The sequence below is a fragment of the Arvicanthis niloticus genome, chromosome 8 (genome assembly GCF_011762505.2).
Source record: "Arvicanthis niloticus isolate mArvNil1 chromosome 8, mArvNil1.pat.X, whole genome shotgun sequence".
NCBI classification, from domain to species: domain Eukaryota; kingdom Metazoa; phylum Chordata; class Mammalia; order Rodentia; family Muridae; genus Arvicanthis; species Arvicanthis niloticus.
This window is the reverse complement of record NC_047665.1, coordinates 52879861-52895801: the sequence shown is the minus strand read 5'-3', so window position 1 is coordinate 52895801 and position 15941 is coordinate 52879861. Positions and strand designations below refer to the sequence as shown.

The 15941-nt window shown below is 42.7% G+C and overlaps 1 protein-coding gene across 2 annotated transcripts in view; it reads right to left on the bottom strand.

Moving 5' to 3' along the window:
* Positions 1–15941, bottom strand: part of Pfkp (phosphofructokinase, platelet) — a 65100-nt gene that overhangs the window by 27096 nt on the left and 22063 nt on the right. For both annotated transcript variants that reach the window (XM_034509929.2, XM_034509930.2), the window contains exons 3-8: positions 11746–11823; positions 8460–8649; positions 6778–6943; positions 5385–5429; positions 5052–5160; positions 538–633 (exon numbers count right to left, since the gene is read on the bottom strand). In XM_034509929.2, coding sequence (XP_034365820.1) covers positions 538–633; positions 5052–5160; positions 5385–5429; positions 6778–6943; positions 8460–8649; positions 11746–11823 — 684 coding nt within the window. The remainder of the gene's footprint in view (positions 1–537; positions 634–5051; positions 5161–5384; positions 5430–6777; positions 6944–8459; positions 8650–11745; positions 11824–15941) is intronic.

Below are 15941 nucleotides of genomic sequence, written 5' to 3'. Positions count from 1 at the left end.
CTGCTGCTTTGTGATTTCCTCAGTCATTCTGCAATCCTGGTGAACAAGGCAGAGTCCTGTAGAGACCGGTAAGCATAGGTTCGAAGTAGGAGCAGAGCAGTAGCCTGCCAGACCCTGCCCTACCTCAGGGCCATGAGGAGGCAGTGACTCATAGCCAAGTAGGCAGTTTGATTGGTGATGCTCCAGGTTAGAAGGAAGGCAGAGTGGAAAGTGGGCATTGCCTTGTCTATTGTTCCAAATAGAGAAGTCCTCAGAATGTGCTGGCCGCCAAGTAGTCAAGACTCCTTACCTTCTGTGCAAAGCTTGCTTAACAGATGGTCCTTTCTAGCACAAGAACATCCTTACCCACCCAACTTTCTCACTTCTATTATTAGTCACAGTACTGTAAGGACCATTAAAGGCAGGACATAAGAAATGCCAGCTGTCCAGATGCTCTAAAGCTTCCTATTCCCAGTGTTTTGAAAGTCGAGTCAATAGTCTAAATCCAATTCCCATCAGTCATGCTGACTGACAACTCACACGTCCATCTCGGCTTACCTCCTTGATTTTGTCAGAGGTGATTGGCTTATTTTGGGTGTCAATTGCTCCTTCAGACACAATGATGATATTCAGCCTCTTTTTTTGGGCACGGTTCTAAGGAGATAGAAAATTAAGACTCCTAGAATTTTTAGTCAGTTTTTAATGACAACAAACCCAGGGAAATGTGTCCCTAAGTGGGGATGGCTTCTCTCCAGATAGAAAGTGTTGCCTAACTTGGGAATATTTCTTAGTAACCCCAAAGGTAGGTGAAAGGTGTCTTTGCAAGGTCTGAGAGGGTTTGTAGCCTAGGCTGACATTGCAAGTGTACATGAGAACTTGGCTCCAGTTGGCCTGGGTTAAAATATGGTATAAACGTGTTGACTATAGTGAGCCCCACAACAGCAAGCAAACAGAGGCTGGACTCTCCTAGCTTAGCCTACCCGGAACCAGGTTTTCCATTCCCTTTATGCTAGAGTCTTTCTAGTCCTTGCATGGACCTCCCTAGACTCAACTCACATGAGGTCAACAACCTACCCCATCACATTAGATAATATTGCACACAGGCCTGGGTGGCAGATAGATAGGCAATGGATAAAAAAAAATCAAGAAAGGCCTGTGCATTGAGGGCTTTTCCCCAGCCCACAGAACCACTGGGTGAGTATACAAGAGATGGAGCCTAGTAAGAGAAGACAAGGTTCCTGGCAAAGTGGATATTATGACCCTATCCCCACTCTTCACTGCCCCCATTGTTTTTTTTTTTTTTTTCCCCTCTCTGGCCACCATGAGGTAAATAGACCTCCTCTGTCCTGAAACCCTGCCATGATTCATGGTGTCATCACAGGTTCAACCAACCATGGACCAAGATCTCCAAGATCATGAGTCAAAATAAATGTTTCCTTGGCCTTAGCTCATATGTTTACCATAGTAACAGAAATCTAACAGACATACTGCCCATGCAAATGGTCTGAGATGATGAACACAGTTACCTTGATTTGCCAATTCACACTCTGACACCTTGTCTTATGTACTCACACTCTGGTACACACTGCCTTATATAAACTCAAGCAGTCACTCAAAGATATGATTACCCCAAAGTGTGCCTGGCAACTATATCATGGTGTAGGTTAGAGCAATGGATTTTTTTTCCTTCTATAAAATCCCAAACAAAATATGGTCTCTTAGAAAAAGGTCAGTGTGATGGTCTGAATAAGAATGGCCCCCACAGACTAATGTGTTTGAATTCTTGGCCCCTAGGGAGGGGCACAATTAGGAGGCGTGGCCTTGCTGGAAGAAGTGTGTCACTGTGGGGGTGGGCTTTGAGGTCTTATATGTGCTCACACTATGTTTAGTATCTCACACAATCTCCTTCTGCTGCTGCCTGGGGATCAAGATGTAGAACTCTCAGCTTCTTCTCCAGCACCATGTCTATATGCATGCTGCCATGTTTCCCACCATGATGATAATGGACTAAACCTCTGAAACTGTAAGCCAGTCCCAACTAAAATATTTTTCTTTGTAAGAGTTGCCATGGTCATGGAATCTCTTCATAGCAAGAGAAACAAACCCTAAGACAGTCAGTATCATGTATGTGAGGCCCTGGCCATTCCTGAAGGTGGGGCAAGAGATAATATGCTCATATGGATCAGAGGTACACAGTTAACCAGAGTCACAAAGATTTGTTCTTATTTATGACAGCTATGAAATGTGTCATGCTTTGAAAAATGTGTTACAATATGAAGAATGAGAATCTAAAGAATAAGAAACACTTTCTTATAAGCATAAAGGTATGAGGAGTACTGGGTAATTACCTTAGCATCTCTTAAAAGAGTACTAGAAAGACAGAGTCCATAAATATGGGATGTCTAAATAGGCGTGCTTCAGCCACAAAGCACAGTATCCTGAAGTGGTTAAAAGACAAGTGAATCTGTGGCCTCTGGAAACAGCTTTTGCTGCATGTAAAGTACTTGCCCTTCCAAGCACGAGAACCTGAATTAGATATCCAGAACTACATTTTTTTAAAAAGTATGGAGAAGCATAATGGGTAAGCTTGTAATTCTAAGACTGGGAAAGTCGAGACAGGAGGTGGTTCCCTGGGACTCACCAATTAGAGATTGTCTCCACACTAGAAAGAAGGTAGACAGTGTCTGAAGAACAACACCCAAAGGCATTTTCCTGATTGCTAATTGAGGTGAGACGGCTATGCCCACTGTGGGCGGTGACACCCCTGAGTAGATAGGCTGGCCTGGCCTGCATAGGAAAGGTAGCTTAACATGATCCAGAGTAAGCTAGTAAGCAGCATCCCTCCGTGGTCTCTGCTCCAGGTTCCTGCCTTGGGCTTCACCCTTAGACTCTCTGAATTATGGACTATACTCTAAAATAAACCCATCTCTCTCCAAGTTCATTTTGGTCCAGGGTTTTATTACATAGCAACAGAGAAACAAACTACAATTCCTTAATACACATGTGTACATATACACACGTGAACATGTATGCATGGATGCATGTACATACAAACAGTGGAATCTTTAGTGCATCTAAAAAGGAAGATAGGTACCATGGCCCTACCACTTAATGAGTGCCTCCAAGTTTAGTGTCTAGACTGAATTATTAATCCACTGACCTTCATAAAATCACTAAGGAATACAATTTTCCCATGTAAGAGAGGACATGAAAAGGTGACATTATGTGATTAAAGCCATTCTCTTGGTGGTACAGCCAATGTCTAGGCCAAGGAATTCTGTAACCTTGCAACAGATATTTTTTTTCTTAAGCTAGTTAGTCTTCCAAAATATTGTAAGAAACTTCTTGCAGTATTGTATTAGTGGCCAGTAAAGATAAAAAGACAGAAATATAGCAACAGGTTCTGTCCTAACTCAGCCAAAACCTCGGGGGATGGGAAGGTATGTATCCTGGTCTTGTCATACCTGACAGCACAGTGTACAAAGTCTAGAATCTAAGGATGTTCTTTAGATAGGATTACACAAAGAAGTAGCCTCTAATCTAAAGTGAGTACCTAAACACTGAACGACCATTTTGAACACATAGACTGACTGTGTCCACTTCCTGTCTGCCAAGCCCAACAGTTATCCCTAACCCTGAATCACTCTCCATGGATGTGTGGCCTGTGACAGTGTCACTGTGCAATCAGGCTACAGGCAAGTCAGGAAGAAGAAGACACAAGAGCAGCCGGGCGGTGGTGGCGCACGCCTTTAATCCCAGCACTTGGGAGGCAGAGGCAGGCGGATTTCTGAGTTCGAGGCCAGCCTGGTCTACAGAGTGAGTTACAGGACAGCCAGGGCTACACAGAGAAACCCTGTCTCAAAAAAAAAAAAAAAAAAAAAAAAAAAAAGACACAAGAGCATTAGACATGACTTCTAAGGAGGAAGAGACCACTGAGGTGACATCCTATGTGGTGGTAATCTAGTCTTCTGAGTCATAAAAGTGCCAGGAAAGGAGAATACTACATCTCAAGGAGCCAGGTGTGGACAAGCTGTCTTAGTTAGACACCTGAGGATATTGCTAATGTTCCACAGGTCAGAACCAAAGCAAAGGAAACTCCCTCCCAGAGGGAGTACCATTTTGGGGCCTTCACCACTAACACTAACTTATTTCAAGTTAAGATGTTGAGCCTCCAAAGGAAGCTTGGTTTTTCTCACTATGATATAACTTTAACCAGTAGCCATTCACATAGGTTTTTGTTTTGGCAAAACCTATTTGGTTCCTGACTTGAATGCTTTTCTTCCTTTGAGACTGTGACTCGAAAGCAATATTTTATTGCCAACATATATGCAGCCTCTTCTAGATCCTGCTTATGTGCTTACTGGCTCTAAGTAAAAGTGATCTGTGACATAATGGTTACATAATTTTTTTTGCAGATCAGTTATAAAGATTGCTTCAAAAATAAAGGAGAGAAAAGTAACCTACATATGAAGGAAGATCTTTGCCTTGAAAGCTAAGCACGGTCTTAAAGAAGCCAATCCTCACTGCCTTACACCTTCATAGCAGAACACCCTCCCCATCCTAGTAAGCGACTACGCTGTCAAAGACAACATACAACAAACTCCTGACAGAGGAAGAGAGGAGCATGGATCAAATTAGGGAACAGAAGAGCCTAAAACCCCCCACACGATGTAGAATGGAATGTCACAGCACCTCATGCCTTATTTGGGGGGCCAGGGGGCAGGATTTAAAACGTGAGGCTGACACATGTCTGTCTGAGTTCAGTGATGACTCAAATAGCAACCACAGAGTTTTCTCTGTAATCCTGACTTTGTTTAACCACCATGATTTCATCTCATGGTGCATGAGCCACTTAGAAGCAGAACTACTGCTTCGGATAGAAGGCATCAGTGGTTCCAGCTGTTTCTCCATGGCAACGTCAGCCTACGCAGGCAGATCCTTGGCAACAGACTTGACCTCATTTGTTTTTTGTTGTGTTTTGTTTTACGAGCATGTTTTTGAGCATCCGGCTTGGCCACCCCAAAAGGCCTTGTAGATTCTTACTCTAGCAACAAAGCCAGACTCCCAGTTACCTCTGAGAGTTTGAGGCACATGTCTTCCTCCCAACCTTCCTCTGGTGGAGACTCTGGAAGGAACACCCAGTCGGCACCACAAGCCAAGGCACTTGCCAAGGCCAAGTAACTGTGGGGACAAAAAGTAATTAATATACAGGGAGGAAGGAGCCTGCTTGCAAGGCTAGTGTACCACTTATGCTCAGAGAAAACCTTGGGCAGCTACGGCCCTTGACATCCTGCAGGGCCTTCTGAATCCTTTGAGACTGCCCCCGTTGCAACGTATGGCACAGAGCACTCATGTAGATGCCGCTAAGGTTCATTCTTACCAGGATGGTGTCAGCAGATACCTACCCACAGTGTCTCCCCATCACCTCCAGGACGAAAGTCCTCTGGTGGCTGGAAAAGGGGTAAAAAGGGTACATGTTACCACTCACAGAGAGAAAAGTATACTTGCATCCTAGAGAGACAGAAAGCCTGCTTCTCAGCTCTGGCTGACACCAGGCTGCCAAAAGCTGCCAAGCTGACTCATTTTCTACAAGAAACAAGCTCCACTCACTGGAAGGGTTTCAGAACTAAAGAGTAATGGGACTTCAATAGTAACTGCATTTTGGGGGAGGGAAACGGAAGGTTGGTTTTGAAACATGTTCTCATATGCCCCATGGCTGACCTTGAACTCTGTGTAGCCAAGGGTATGTGACCTGGAACTTCCAATCTTTCTGCCTCCACACCCAAGTTGCTCGGACTATAGGCATACACCGCCACCTCCAGCTTATGGGGTACTAGAAATTGAACCTGGGCTTCCTACATGCTACAAGCACTATACAAGCTAAACTGTATCCTTGGTACTGCTTCTACTTGCATATTTTACAACATCCATCACTTGTTTCCTAAGACTATACACTATGCTTTTAAGATGCTTTCCTAGGCCCTTTTCTAAAAAGCATCTACTCTGAACTAAGTTGAATAATTCTAAAAGCTAAGGGTTAGCCGGGATCATATCCAAGATCTGACAACTTGAGAGGCCATGAAGTTGGGAGCCTAAAAAACAGCCAATCTCATCTACAGAGGGGAAAATAAAGCCCCAGGCTGGCTATAACTAAGTAAGCACAGGAGCCTGAATGCTATAAATCAACTCCATCAATAGCCAATGACTGTCTTTCCTTGCAGTTGAAAGATCTAACTGCTCTGAGCCATCCTTCCAGTCCTGAAGAGGTGATGTGATTTTCCAGCGTCACAGGGTTCAATGGACAGAGGCAGCTAAGACCCAGACATGATACACAAAAGGGGCCCAGCCTCCCTCAATAACACCTGTTTCAAACTACCCACTCACATAGCGAAAGGCACCTGCCTGGCTTACTATTTCACTTGATGTTTCTGGGAAAGGCTTTTGGGAACTCTGTGGTTCTCTAGAAAGTTGTGAATTGTGCATCCTTGCAGGCCGAGATAGATCACTTGCAGATAAACTGTTAACCTTCTATTCACAGTCTAGCTCATTGGTACCTTGGAATCTCAATGATAACCCTAGGGTGTCTTGCTCTACTAACAAGTATGCTACTCACTTAAGCCACTCTCTCTTTGTTATTCCATGAGATGACCTTTGGGAGACTCTAGGTAATTATTTTGTTTCCTTGTGTTTTTTCAGTTTTTCTCCCATAAGCATATTTAGAATAATACTAATATGGGATCTGCTGGATGTTTCCGGAACCAGCAGTAATAGCCCATTGGTTCACATAAGTCTTTTTACCTCTGGGCAGTGGTCATGATGGCATCAACAACTTCAATAATTCGGTGCAGAGCTGAATCTGTACCAATGGTCATGTCTGTGCCACAGAAGTCATTGTCAATGGAGCCCACCATGCCCACCACGTTGAGGTAGGAGTGCTTCTGCAGTGTGTCTTTATCGATCTCACCTGAATGGGAAACAAGAAACACACCTCAGATCTGGGAAGAGCTGCCATGTCTCCTAGTGTTCCACCAGATATGAAAGACAATGGCCATGGCATAGAAGCCAAGTACCATGAGTTCTGTTTTTTATTAATTTCTCTAGAACTCTTCACACCCTGAATCAGCATACTGAAGAAAAGACAAGTCATGTGAAGAAAGAAGGAAATATATATATATATATATTATTGGCACTGGCCAGTTAGCAAGATTATAAAAATAGAAAGATCCAAAAGTTGCAACTTAGGATAAAAACGTAAACATGTTTCTTAGCAATGGCTTTGGACAATAATGATTTTGAATAAGGACACATCATAATTTCAGAATTAAGTACTATAGAAACGTATGATCACCTTCCTATAGATGTCTTAACGAGGCCCATGAAACTAGCTAGTAAGTATGCCACCAGCTCTCTCAGGATAAACACATCTGGTCAGGTAGTTCTACATAGATGAACTTAGAGTAGCGTGTGGATGGGGGCAGGTTTTTAAGTCTTTACTCGTAGTCATCGATGGGTTGGGGTTAGATCAGGTATGAGAATAAAAAGGTGGAGTGAGGCCTCTCAGCTCCATTTCCTGAGTCGACTTTTGAAGTTTTCTTAAAATGAAATTTGAGGGCATACACTTTATCTCACTTCCAGTTTTCATGAAGTTACTGTTTGTGTAGCACATTCTTGCTGATGACATTTGATACAGAACTGGAATTATAATAAGAAGAGCTTTATAGAGTCCTCAGACATCCTAAATAATGCCAAAAAATTTTTAAAAGTTCAGGGCAGGGGGATGAGAGGGAGAAAGAAAGCGGATCAGCATCTTTTAATTAAATTCTTGTAACAGATTTAGAGACATCCCAGTTTAACAGCTGCAATACAACATGATGGTGGAACTGTGGATGCTGTCATCCAAAGGCAGGTATTATGCACACAGACACGGTTGCTTGGCTTCCCCTATGACCTGGGACTCCTGTCTTAGATGGGGGTGTACATGATTTCTATCATGAGGATTCCATAGGTCTCCCTAGGAAAAAGGCCGAGTATAACCTAGCACACAGTAGGGCTTACTGTCATTACTGCTCTTATCTGAGATACAGATTTAAACTTTGCGGTGTCAAATCCATAAGAGGCAAAATAACAGCCACAATCTGTCTAGGGCTAAAACTGAAGCTAGGACTGAGTGTGGTGGCACACACTTTGAACCCCAGGCTGGCAGGTGGCAGGTGGCAGGTTCAGGTAAGTCTATGAGTTCAAATGCCAGTCTGGCCTATATAGTGAAACCACATCTCAGAAATTAAAATGAAATAAAATTAAAAAGATGGCTCAAAAGTATGTATGTTCATGTCAGTTATAAATTAAATAACTGTTTCCCTCTCTCCTCTTTAAAGAATGCAGTGTGTTATTACTTCCCAAGCCCTTAAAAAAGCACCAACCTGAAGCAGGCTACTCAGAGAAAAGTATTTACGTGAGTGGAAACAGAAAGAGAAACATACCATTCTGAACCAGCTCTTCCAGAAGTCCGGTCCACTCCTTCCGGAAAAGATTGGCTCCTGTGAGACTTCCATCCCCACCGATTACGCACAGATTGGTTATGCCCAAGCGCGCCAAGTTACAGGCAGCTTTCAGGCGCCCTTCACGGCTGCGAAAGGCTTTGCAACGCGCACTGCCGATGATGGTCCCACCCTGGAAAGGACATAAATCATGCTCACTGACAGTAAAGCCAGATGGATCAGCACAGGCCGTGATCCAGGATACCTGTAGAACTTTCCACGGGGTTTCCTCATTTTCATCTCGGGCGTCAGTCTACTTCAAAGTCTGAGTTTCCTACTTTTAGTGGAAGGCCCTAAAGGAACACACTAGCCTGATGCCCATGAAAGATGGATGGATGATAGCTTTCCACTGAGTGGACAGAGCAAGTGTCTACAGGGTCACTGCAGCCTCCCAGCTTCCTGGGGTCAAAGCTGTCCGGACATGGGATGAACTGGCACACCACTGGGCATCTGCCATGACCTGTAGAGCAAACTTGTCCTGCCTCCTGATGCTGACCTGGCTCTCCTATGAGTCAAATTATTGAACCAAAAGAATCTGAAAAATGTGTAGTTTCGTCGACTTCACTTAAAAGTATAGTCCTAATGCAGCTGTCCCCAAGAAGGTCAAGAACTATATCCAAGAGTGAGAGTTCAGCTGTAAACCTCTCAGTAAACCTGCCTTTTCTGTTGTGTCACTCAAGGGATGGCATCAGTTACAAGTCACCGCTAGTTACTCTAGCATTTTATGAAAGCTACATCTTAAGGAAGCTTAAGTTTCATACTAAAGATTCCAGGAGAGAGAAATCCTGATTTTCTATACAGCTTTTCAAAAAGTTAAGATCTTAGCATAGTGCTGGTGGTGCATGCCTTTCATCCCAGTACTTGAGAGGCAGAGGCAGGAGGATTTCTGAATTCAAGGCCAGCCTGGATTACAGAGTGAGTTCCAGGACAGCCAGGGTCACACAGAGGAAACCCTGTCTTGAAGATTCCCACGCCTTCCCCAAAAGTTAAGATTTTAGAACAATGAGGTTCCTTTAAATGAACAATGAATCAATTTAGAAAAGTTGATTCTATCCCTGAGACAACCGCTTCTGATTAGTGGGGATTCCAGGCTGAACCATGCTGCAGGCAGAATTTCAATGCAGATGGCTCGCTAAAAACCCATTATCCTTCTTGCATGCTAGAATATGTATGTCTATAGCTGATTTATAAAGCTGTAGAAATTTATAATTTTATATGAAAATTACCACCACGTTGTTGAGTGAAACCTTAGTTAGAAATTACTAATAAAGCTGCAGTCAACTCACTACCTATACTGATCCTGGGTTAACAGTGCCATCGTTAAGTGTGATGGGCAACACACAATTGGACATGACAGAGGCAGGCCAGGGATGGCAAGTGCCAAGCTCAGAGCAGAGCTGAGCCTGTCCTCAGATCAGTCAGAAGAACATGCTACTTGTTACAAATGGAAGTTGAAGGGAAACACAGGGACTCCAGGGTTGAACAGATAAGGTGGACAAAGCCTTGGGAATCAAACTTGAGCAGCCCACTTACATCAGATGCCGTTCACAGATTTTCACACACACACACACACACACACACACACACACACACATACACTTCACCACAACAGTGTTTCCTATTTTCCTATCTCACTCACAACAGCAGAGTGGGGATGTTCTGTGTTGATAATGTGCTTGTCTTGAAAGAATTACTCTATGGCCTAACTATGAACGTGCCAAAATGTCCTTCACTCTCTAGGTACGCAGCGAAGCTAAGAAGAAATTCCCAGGTGCAGTCTCCTGAGTCTTGAGTCTTTGACATTTGTTAAAGTGCACATGCCCTTAGCACCTTCAGAGTGAATTTGCTAATTTTACCTCTATTAAAAAGTACTCGAGATGAGTCAAAGATTAATGCTTAGGTTTTAAAGCCTCAAGCCATAAATAAAGAGCTTTATATGAAGGCTTTTCTTTCTTCCACATCTTCTTTCTCTTTACTTCTCAACTAATTTGGACCTTTCATTAAGCCAAAAGGTTCCAGGAATGTATGAGGCATACGTTCCCTGAGAGGATTTCTTTTAAATTCAAAGCAAGCAACCGGTTTGTTTTTTTTCTTTTTTCTTTTTTGCCTCCAGTAACAATTACCTCTTCCTTGTGCACAACACAGAAATTAGCTGTGTCTGCTTCAAGCTAGAACAGGGATGAAGTGTCCCAGTTAAATCCACAGCCCTAGGGGCTTGCCAGGCAGAATCTTTCCCAGGCTTTGTTTTACTCTGTGCCAAGGGATATGTAAAAACCCAGTGGGCACAGAGATTTACTGATGAGCACACAGTACCAGCAAACCAAATTAACCTCTACACTCATCTGCTCTGAAAAAAAAAAAAAAATCTGCCAGAAGTACCACACTGAACAGTAGCTGAGGCTGAGGTACCTAAGCTTGTATTGCAAAGATACTTCCTGAGTTAAGGTCATGTTGATATTTTTAAGACTTAATGAAAGGGCCCAAAAGATGACTCAGTGGTTAAGACTGCTTGCTATATAATCATAGGGGACTACATCCTCAGATTCTAGCTACCATATATCAGGCCAGGTTGTAACTGTAGCTCCAAGAAGATTCAACATCATCTTCTGGCCTTTCTGTGCATAGGCACACACATACGCACATAGGCTCCCATAGGTGCAGGCATACACATGTAGTAAGAAACAATTAAACGGCACATATTGCAGATTGAATGTGAACCCTTGGTCCTCAAGCAATGATGCTATTTAGGAAGATTGCAGCTGCTTTGAGACTAGGTGAATTCTAAGTGGGTTTGGGGGAGGGGGGTGATCCTTGAAGGTGACAACCTTCTCAGCTTCTAGCTCCAGCCCTCTTCTGATCCACCAAGGCATAGAGAAGCCACTCAACAATCTCCCTCAGTCACAAGCTTAGCCACAAGCCACCGAACTGCTCAGCCTCTCAAGCCACCATGTTCTCTTGACTTGAAGGACTGTACCTACTGATCCATGAGCCAACAACATCCTCCCTTGGGTCCCGTCTGTCAGATGTTTGTCCCAGAGACAAGGAAAATAAGGAGCATGGTAAGAATTGAGTGATCTCTGGCCTTATAACTAGTTTAAAACAATAAACTAACTATAGTTTATTAGCTAGCAGAGATGGGAAGACGTGTTAGAGCTTCATCAAGCATCCAGTGTTTTGAATGAAAACAGAGGCTTTAATATAGAGGCAGAAAGAACAGCATGGCACCTACCACTTGTAGAATGCTGGAGACACAGTCCCATTTGGCTTCCACAATATTGGAGCCTCCATCCACCATGCCTTGGTAACCCTGGATGAGAAAAAAAAAATCTATTCAAAGAGAGGCTGGGCTTTACTGTATGTTAATGAACCCACGGAATTATAAAACAGAAACACAATGACAATGAACCTAGTTTTTAAACTGTTAGAAGACAGTGCAAAGCAAGTGCTGGATGAAAGTATTTAAACATATTAATCAATCATCAATCAATCAATCAACCAATCAAAACCAAAAACCTCTTAGGAAGGAAAGGGAATGAACAGGTAAAACAGAAGTTTCAATGTACCCCGAGTCCATGAGTCCCATCCCACTCCCCACTGTGATGAAATAGATCCTAACTAGGGTGCAGTATCTTCATCCAAACTCACAAGCTGCTGAGCCAGAGAGAAAACAGTGAAGGATGCGGGCCAGGGCTGCAGTCATAACTCCTGAGCTCTCTGAGAAGAGCAGGACAGAGTTGCACTCACTGAAGGACTTTGACACAGCATAACACAAAAGACCTGCCAAGCTCCCTCACAAAGGCCCATTGCCATAAGGTCTGCACTTAGTAGTAGGGTAACTAAAAGGCCTAACGAGAGAATGTAGTCCCAACTTGCAGACTGGAGAAGAGGACCAGCCGGAGGTCCAAAAGCATCCTGAGGTTGTCTCGGGGCTAGAACAGGTAAACCTTTTGTGGCATCAATGTCCTGGAGCATCCACCCTCACAGAACTTCTCCCCACTAGGCCACCACAGGCCGTGTGACTACTTAAATATGCCACGAAGTTAACAGACATGTTCTTTTTCCTCTTATTCATTTAACTTAAATGTTGGGTTCTGTATATTTGCTGGTACACGATAAGGTCTCACGCACCCCAGACTGGCCCTGAATTTACTTTGAAGCTGAAGATGACCTTGAACTTCTGCTTTCCCTACCTCTACCTCCTGTGTACCAGAGTTACATGTGTTCACTGCACCGGGTCACCCAGTTTTATTTGGTGCTGGGGATTAAAGCCAGGACTTCCTATACACCAGGTGACCATTCTATCAACTACTCTACATACATAACCAGCCCAAAATACTGATTTGATACTCTAAAAATGGATTTTTTTTTTACAATGAGTTGTGCTACTTAGAAAACAAGAAACACTGTTCTGTAAGCTTTAACACATTCTAAAGTTGCTTAGCAACAATAATCTTAATTATTTTGCGTCGTCTAGATATGTATGGTGAAGGGAACAATTTCTTAAAAGTGAGAAAAGAATGATTGCATTAAAGCTCCCCACCCCCACCCCACCCCACTCCTGGGCCACTGCCACTGCACCCATGGGAGCTTGCTAGGAAATGACTCAGTCTTTACTTCAGAAGTCTTTGTGCTCTCTCTCTCTCTTTCAGAAAGAGAGCTACCACCTGCAGCTTTAGCTGCCTTTGACTAAAAGAAAGAGATTACCTAATTGGGAGAACTAATTTTACCCTACTTCATTATCATGCAGAAAGTGAGATCAGTTTTTTTTTTTTTCCTATAGAAGCAGAAGGCTAAACACTTAATGTAGCCAAAACATTTTCTAAAATTCCAGTTTATACTCTTGCCTTCAAAGCCAGTTTGATGATTCACCTAAGAAAAGCAAACCGTTGAGCCTTTTGAAATCACACTCAGGCTTTTAACTGGAGAAAGATTACTACCAGCTTTGTTTACACCACTTCAGAGGCTATGGGACCCTGGCTGGCCCTATCACACCCATCCTCCACCAGAAGTTCTCCTATCAGGCCGTTCACTCCCAGGAAAAGGTGGGCCACAGGCTCTGAAGTATACTGAGCAGTGCCAGATTGGGCATCGACAGGTTGGGGATGGGTGGGTCCCAACTGATTCTGCTAGTGCTGTATTTAAGGGTCCTTGTGGCTGCTATGCTTAGTCATGTGTTGACTTCACTATATACAAAGGAAGACTCAGCCCACTCATAGGGAGATTTCAAAGTGATCTCCTTTTTTAAATAAATAAATAAATAAGCATATGGAAGACTATCATCTCATATTAAATCGTGCCTTTTCCTTCCTACGTTCCATTACATGGACTTTTGTCCAGTGTCTTCTCATCCTCAGGGTACTGTCTCAATGTGAATTCCTGACTTGAGAGCTAGAGAAAGTGCTTGTGGGCAGGCATGAGAAGCTCTGAAGGGTTATCCAGTTTTATGGTCATGTATTTATGTAGCAAAAAAAAAAAATTGTTCAAAACTAGCTGCTCACAAAAAATAAAATAAAATGAAATAAAAACAAAGAAACACTATAAGCTCTCTATGTCAGTGGTTTTCTTTTTGGCTTTGCTTTATTTTTAAGATTTTGTTTTATTTTCATTTGTGTGGGTATAGGTGCCCCTAGAAGCCAGAAGAGGGAATCACCTGCCCTGCAGCAGGAAGACATAACAGTTGTGAACCTACTGAAGTAGTACTAGGGACTGAACTTCAGACCTCTCTAAGAGTAGCAAGCATTTTTCTTAAACTTTAAATATTAAATTATATATATTAAATTATAATTTCAAGCTGGGTATGGTGGCAAGTCTTTAGTCCCAGCACTTGGGAGGCATAGACTAGATGGTCTCCATGAGTTTGGGGCAAGCTGGTCTACGTACAAAGCGAGTTCCAGGACAGCCAGGGCTATTACATAGAGAAATCCTGTCCACCACCAAAACAAAAAAGTTCATCATTTTCCTCCTTCCCGACCTCTTTACAACACTTCCTTCCTATTGCTCTCTTTCAAATTCATAGCCTCTGTATGTATGTATATCTGTATATGTATATACATAAACACATACTTCTAAATATATAAATATATCCTGCTTAGCCTCTGCATTGCTCATGTATGTGATTTCAATAGACATACTAACATAAAAGAGAAACTTTTATTAGCTATAGGACCTCAACCCTATACAAAGAACTATAAGCTACCAAAAAATTCTGAAATTAGAAGACATAGTCTTCCCTAAATTGGTTATCCAAAACCATGTGGTCAGCCCTGAAGTCATGTACAAATAAACAAATACTGGGCCATCTCTCCAGCCTCATTCCCTTTTATTTCCAAGACAAGATCTCACTCTACATACACCCCAGACTTGTCTCAAGGCCAGGTTAGCCTTGAATTCATGGGAATCCTCCTGTTTCAGCTTCCTGACTGACTGAATTACATGCATGAATCACCACATGGATTACCAGTGGTTTTTCAAATTCAGGACCTTGGCTTGGTTTTATCCACAGAAAAGGCTCATGCAGAACCTGAGTATATAGTGTTTCGACCTAGAGGTCTCTAATGACCTCTCTGCCCAGGGCTCTGAACTAAAGAAAAATACTTCACTGCCACCCATAAAAAAAAAAAAAAAAAAAAAAAAAAAAAAAAAAAAAAAAAAAAAAAAAAAAAAAGTGCTCATTGACTTAATTACTTCATGGGAAATTCCTATAAAGAAAGAAGTCATAGAATTTGTCCTTGGCAATGCTGGGTCAGCTCTAAAATAGATTAGAACATGACAAGACATTATATGTCCCTGTACTTGGAGCTTGAGCAAACCACTAACACACTAACTTCATGTATTTAGTCCTTTGGCATTATGATATTTCCTTAAGCCAAAGCTAACAGTGCACAGTTTTAAGAAAGCTTTAAGCCTAACAGCCACAGTAGGGAAGAAGGTGGGTCAGCCTACTACCAGGATAACAGTCAAATCTACATGGCTGATTATAACATCAACATCCTCAGTGGGAACTCATTCAGCCTCACTGGGAGTGACAGTGGAGATGGCTAAATCCGGGAGAGAGTCCATCCTCTTTTGCAGTTTGACAATGTTAAGTGTGTCTAGATGATCTGAAACCAAAGCCAGCATTGATGGCTGTAGGGCCATCAGTCAGGTATCAGCTCAGAAATGGCATATGGCATATGAATTTAGTATATAAGAACTAGCATAGTTTAAACATACAAACAAAACAAAACAAAACCAACCAACCAACCAACAAACAAACAAAAACCTCAGCACTCAGCCCTGCAGCTATTATCATTATTTCAGACACATCCTAGCCAGGGTTCCAGGGGAAAGGGCAGGCATTGATTATATGAATTAGCCTTTTGTAAGTCAGTGAAAGTTAACCAATGTAGCTAAGAGTCATGCATGTTAGTGCAGGGGCTGGACCTG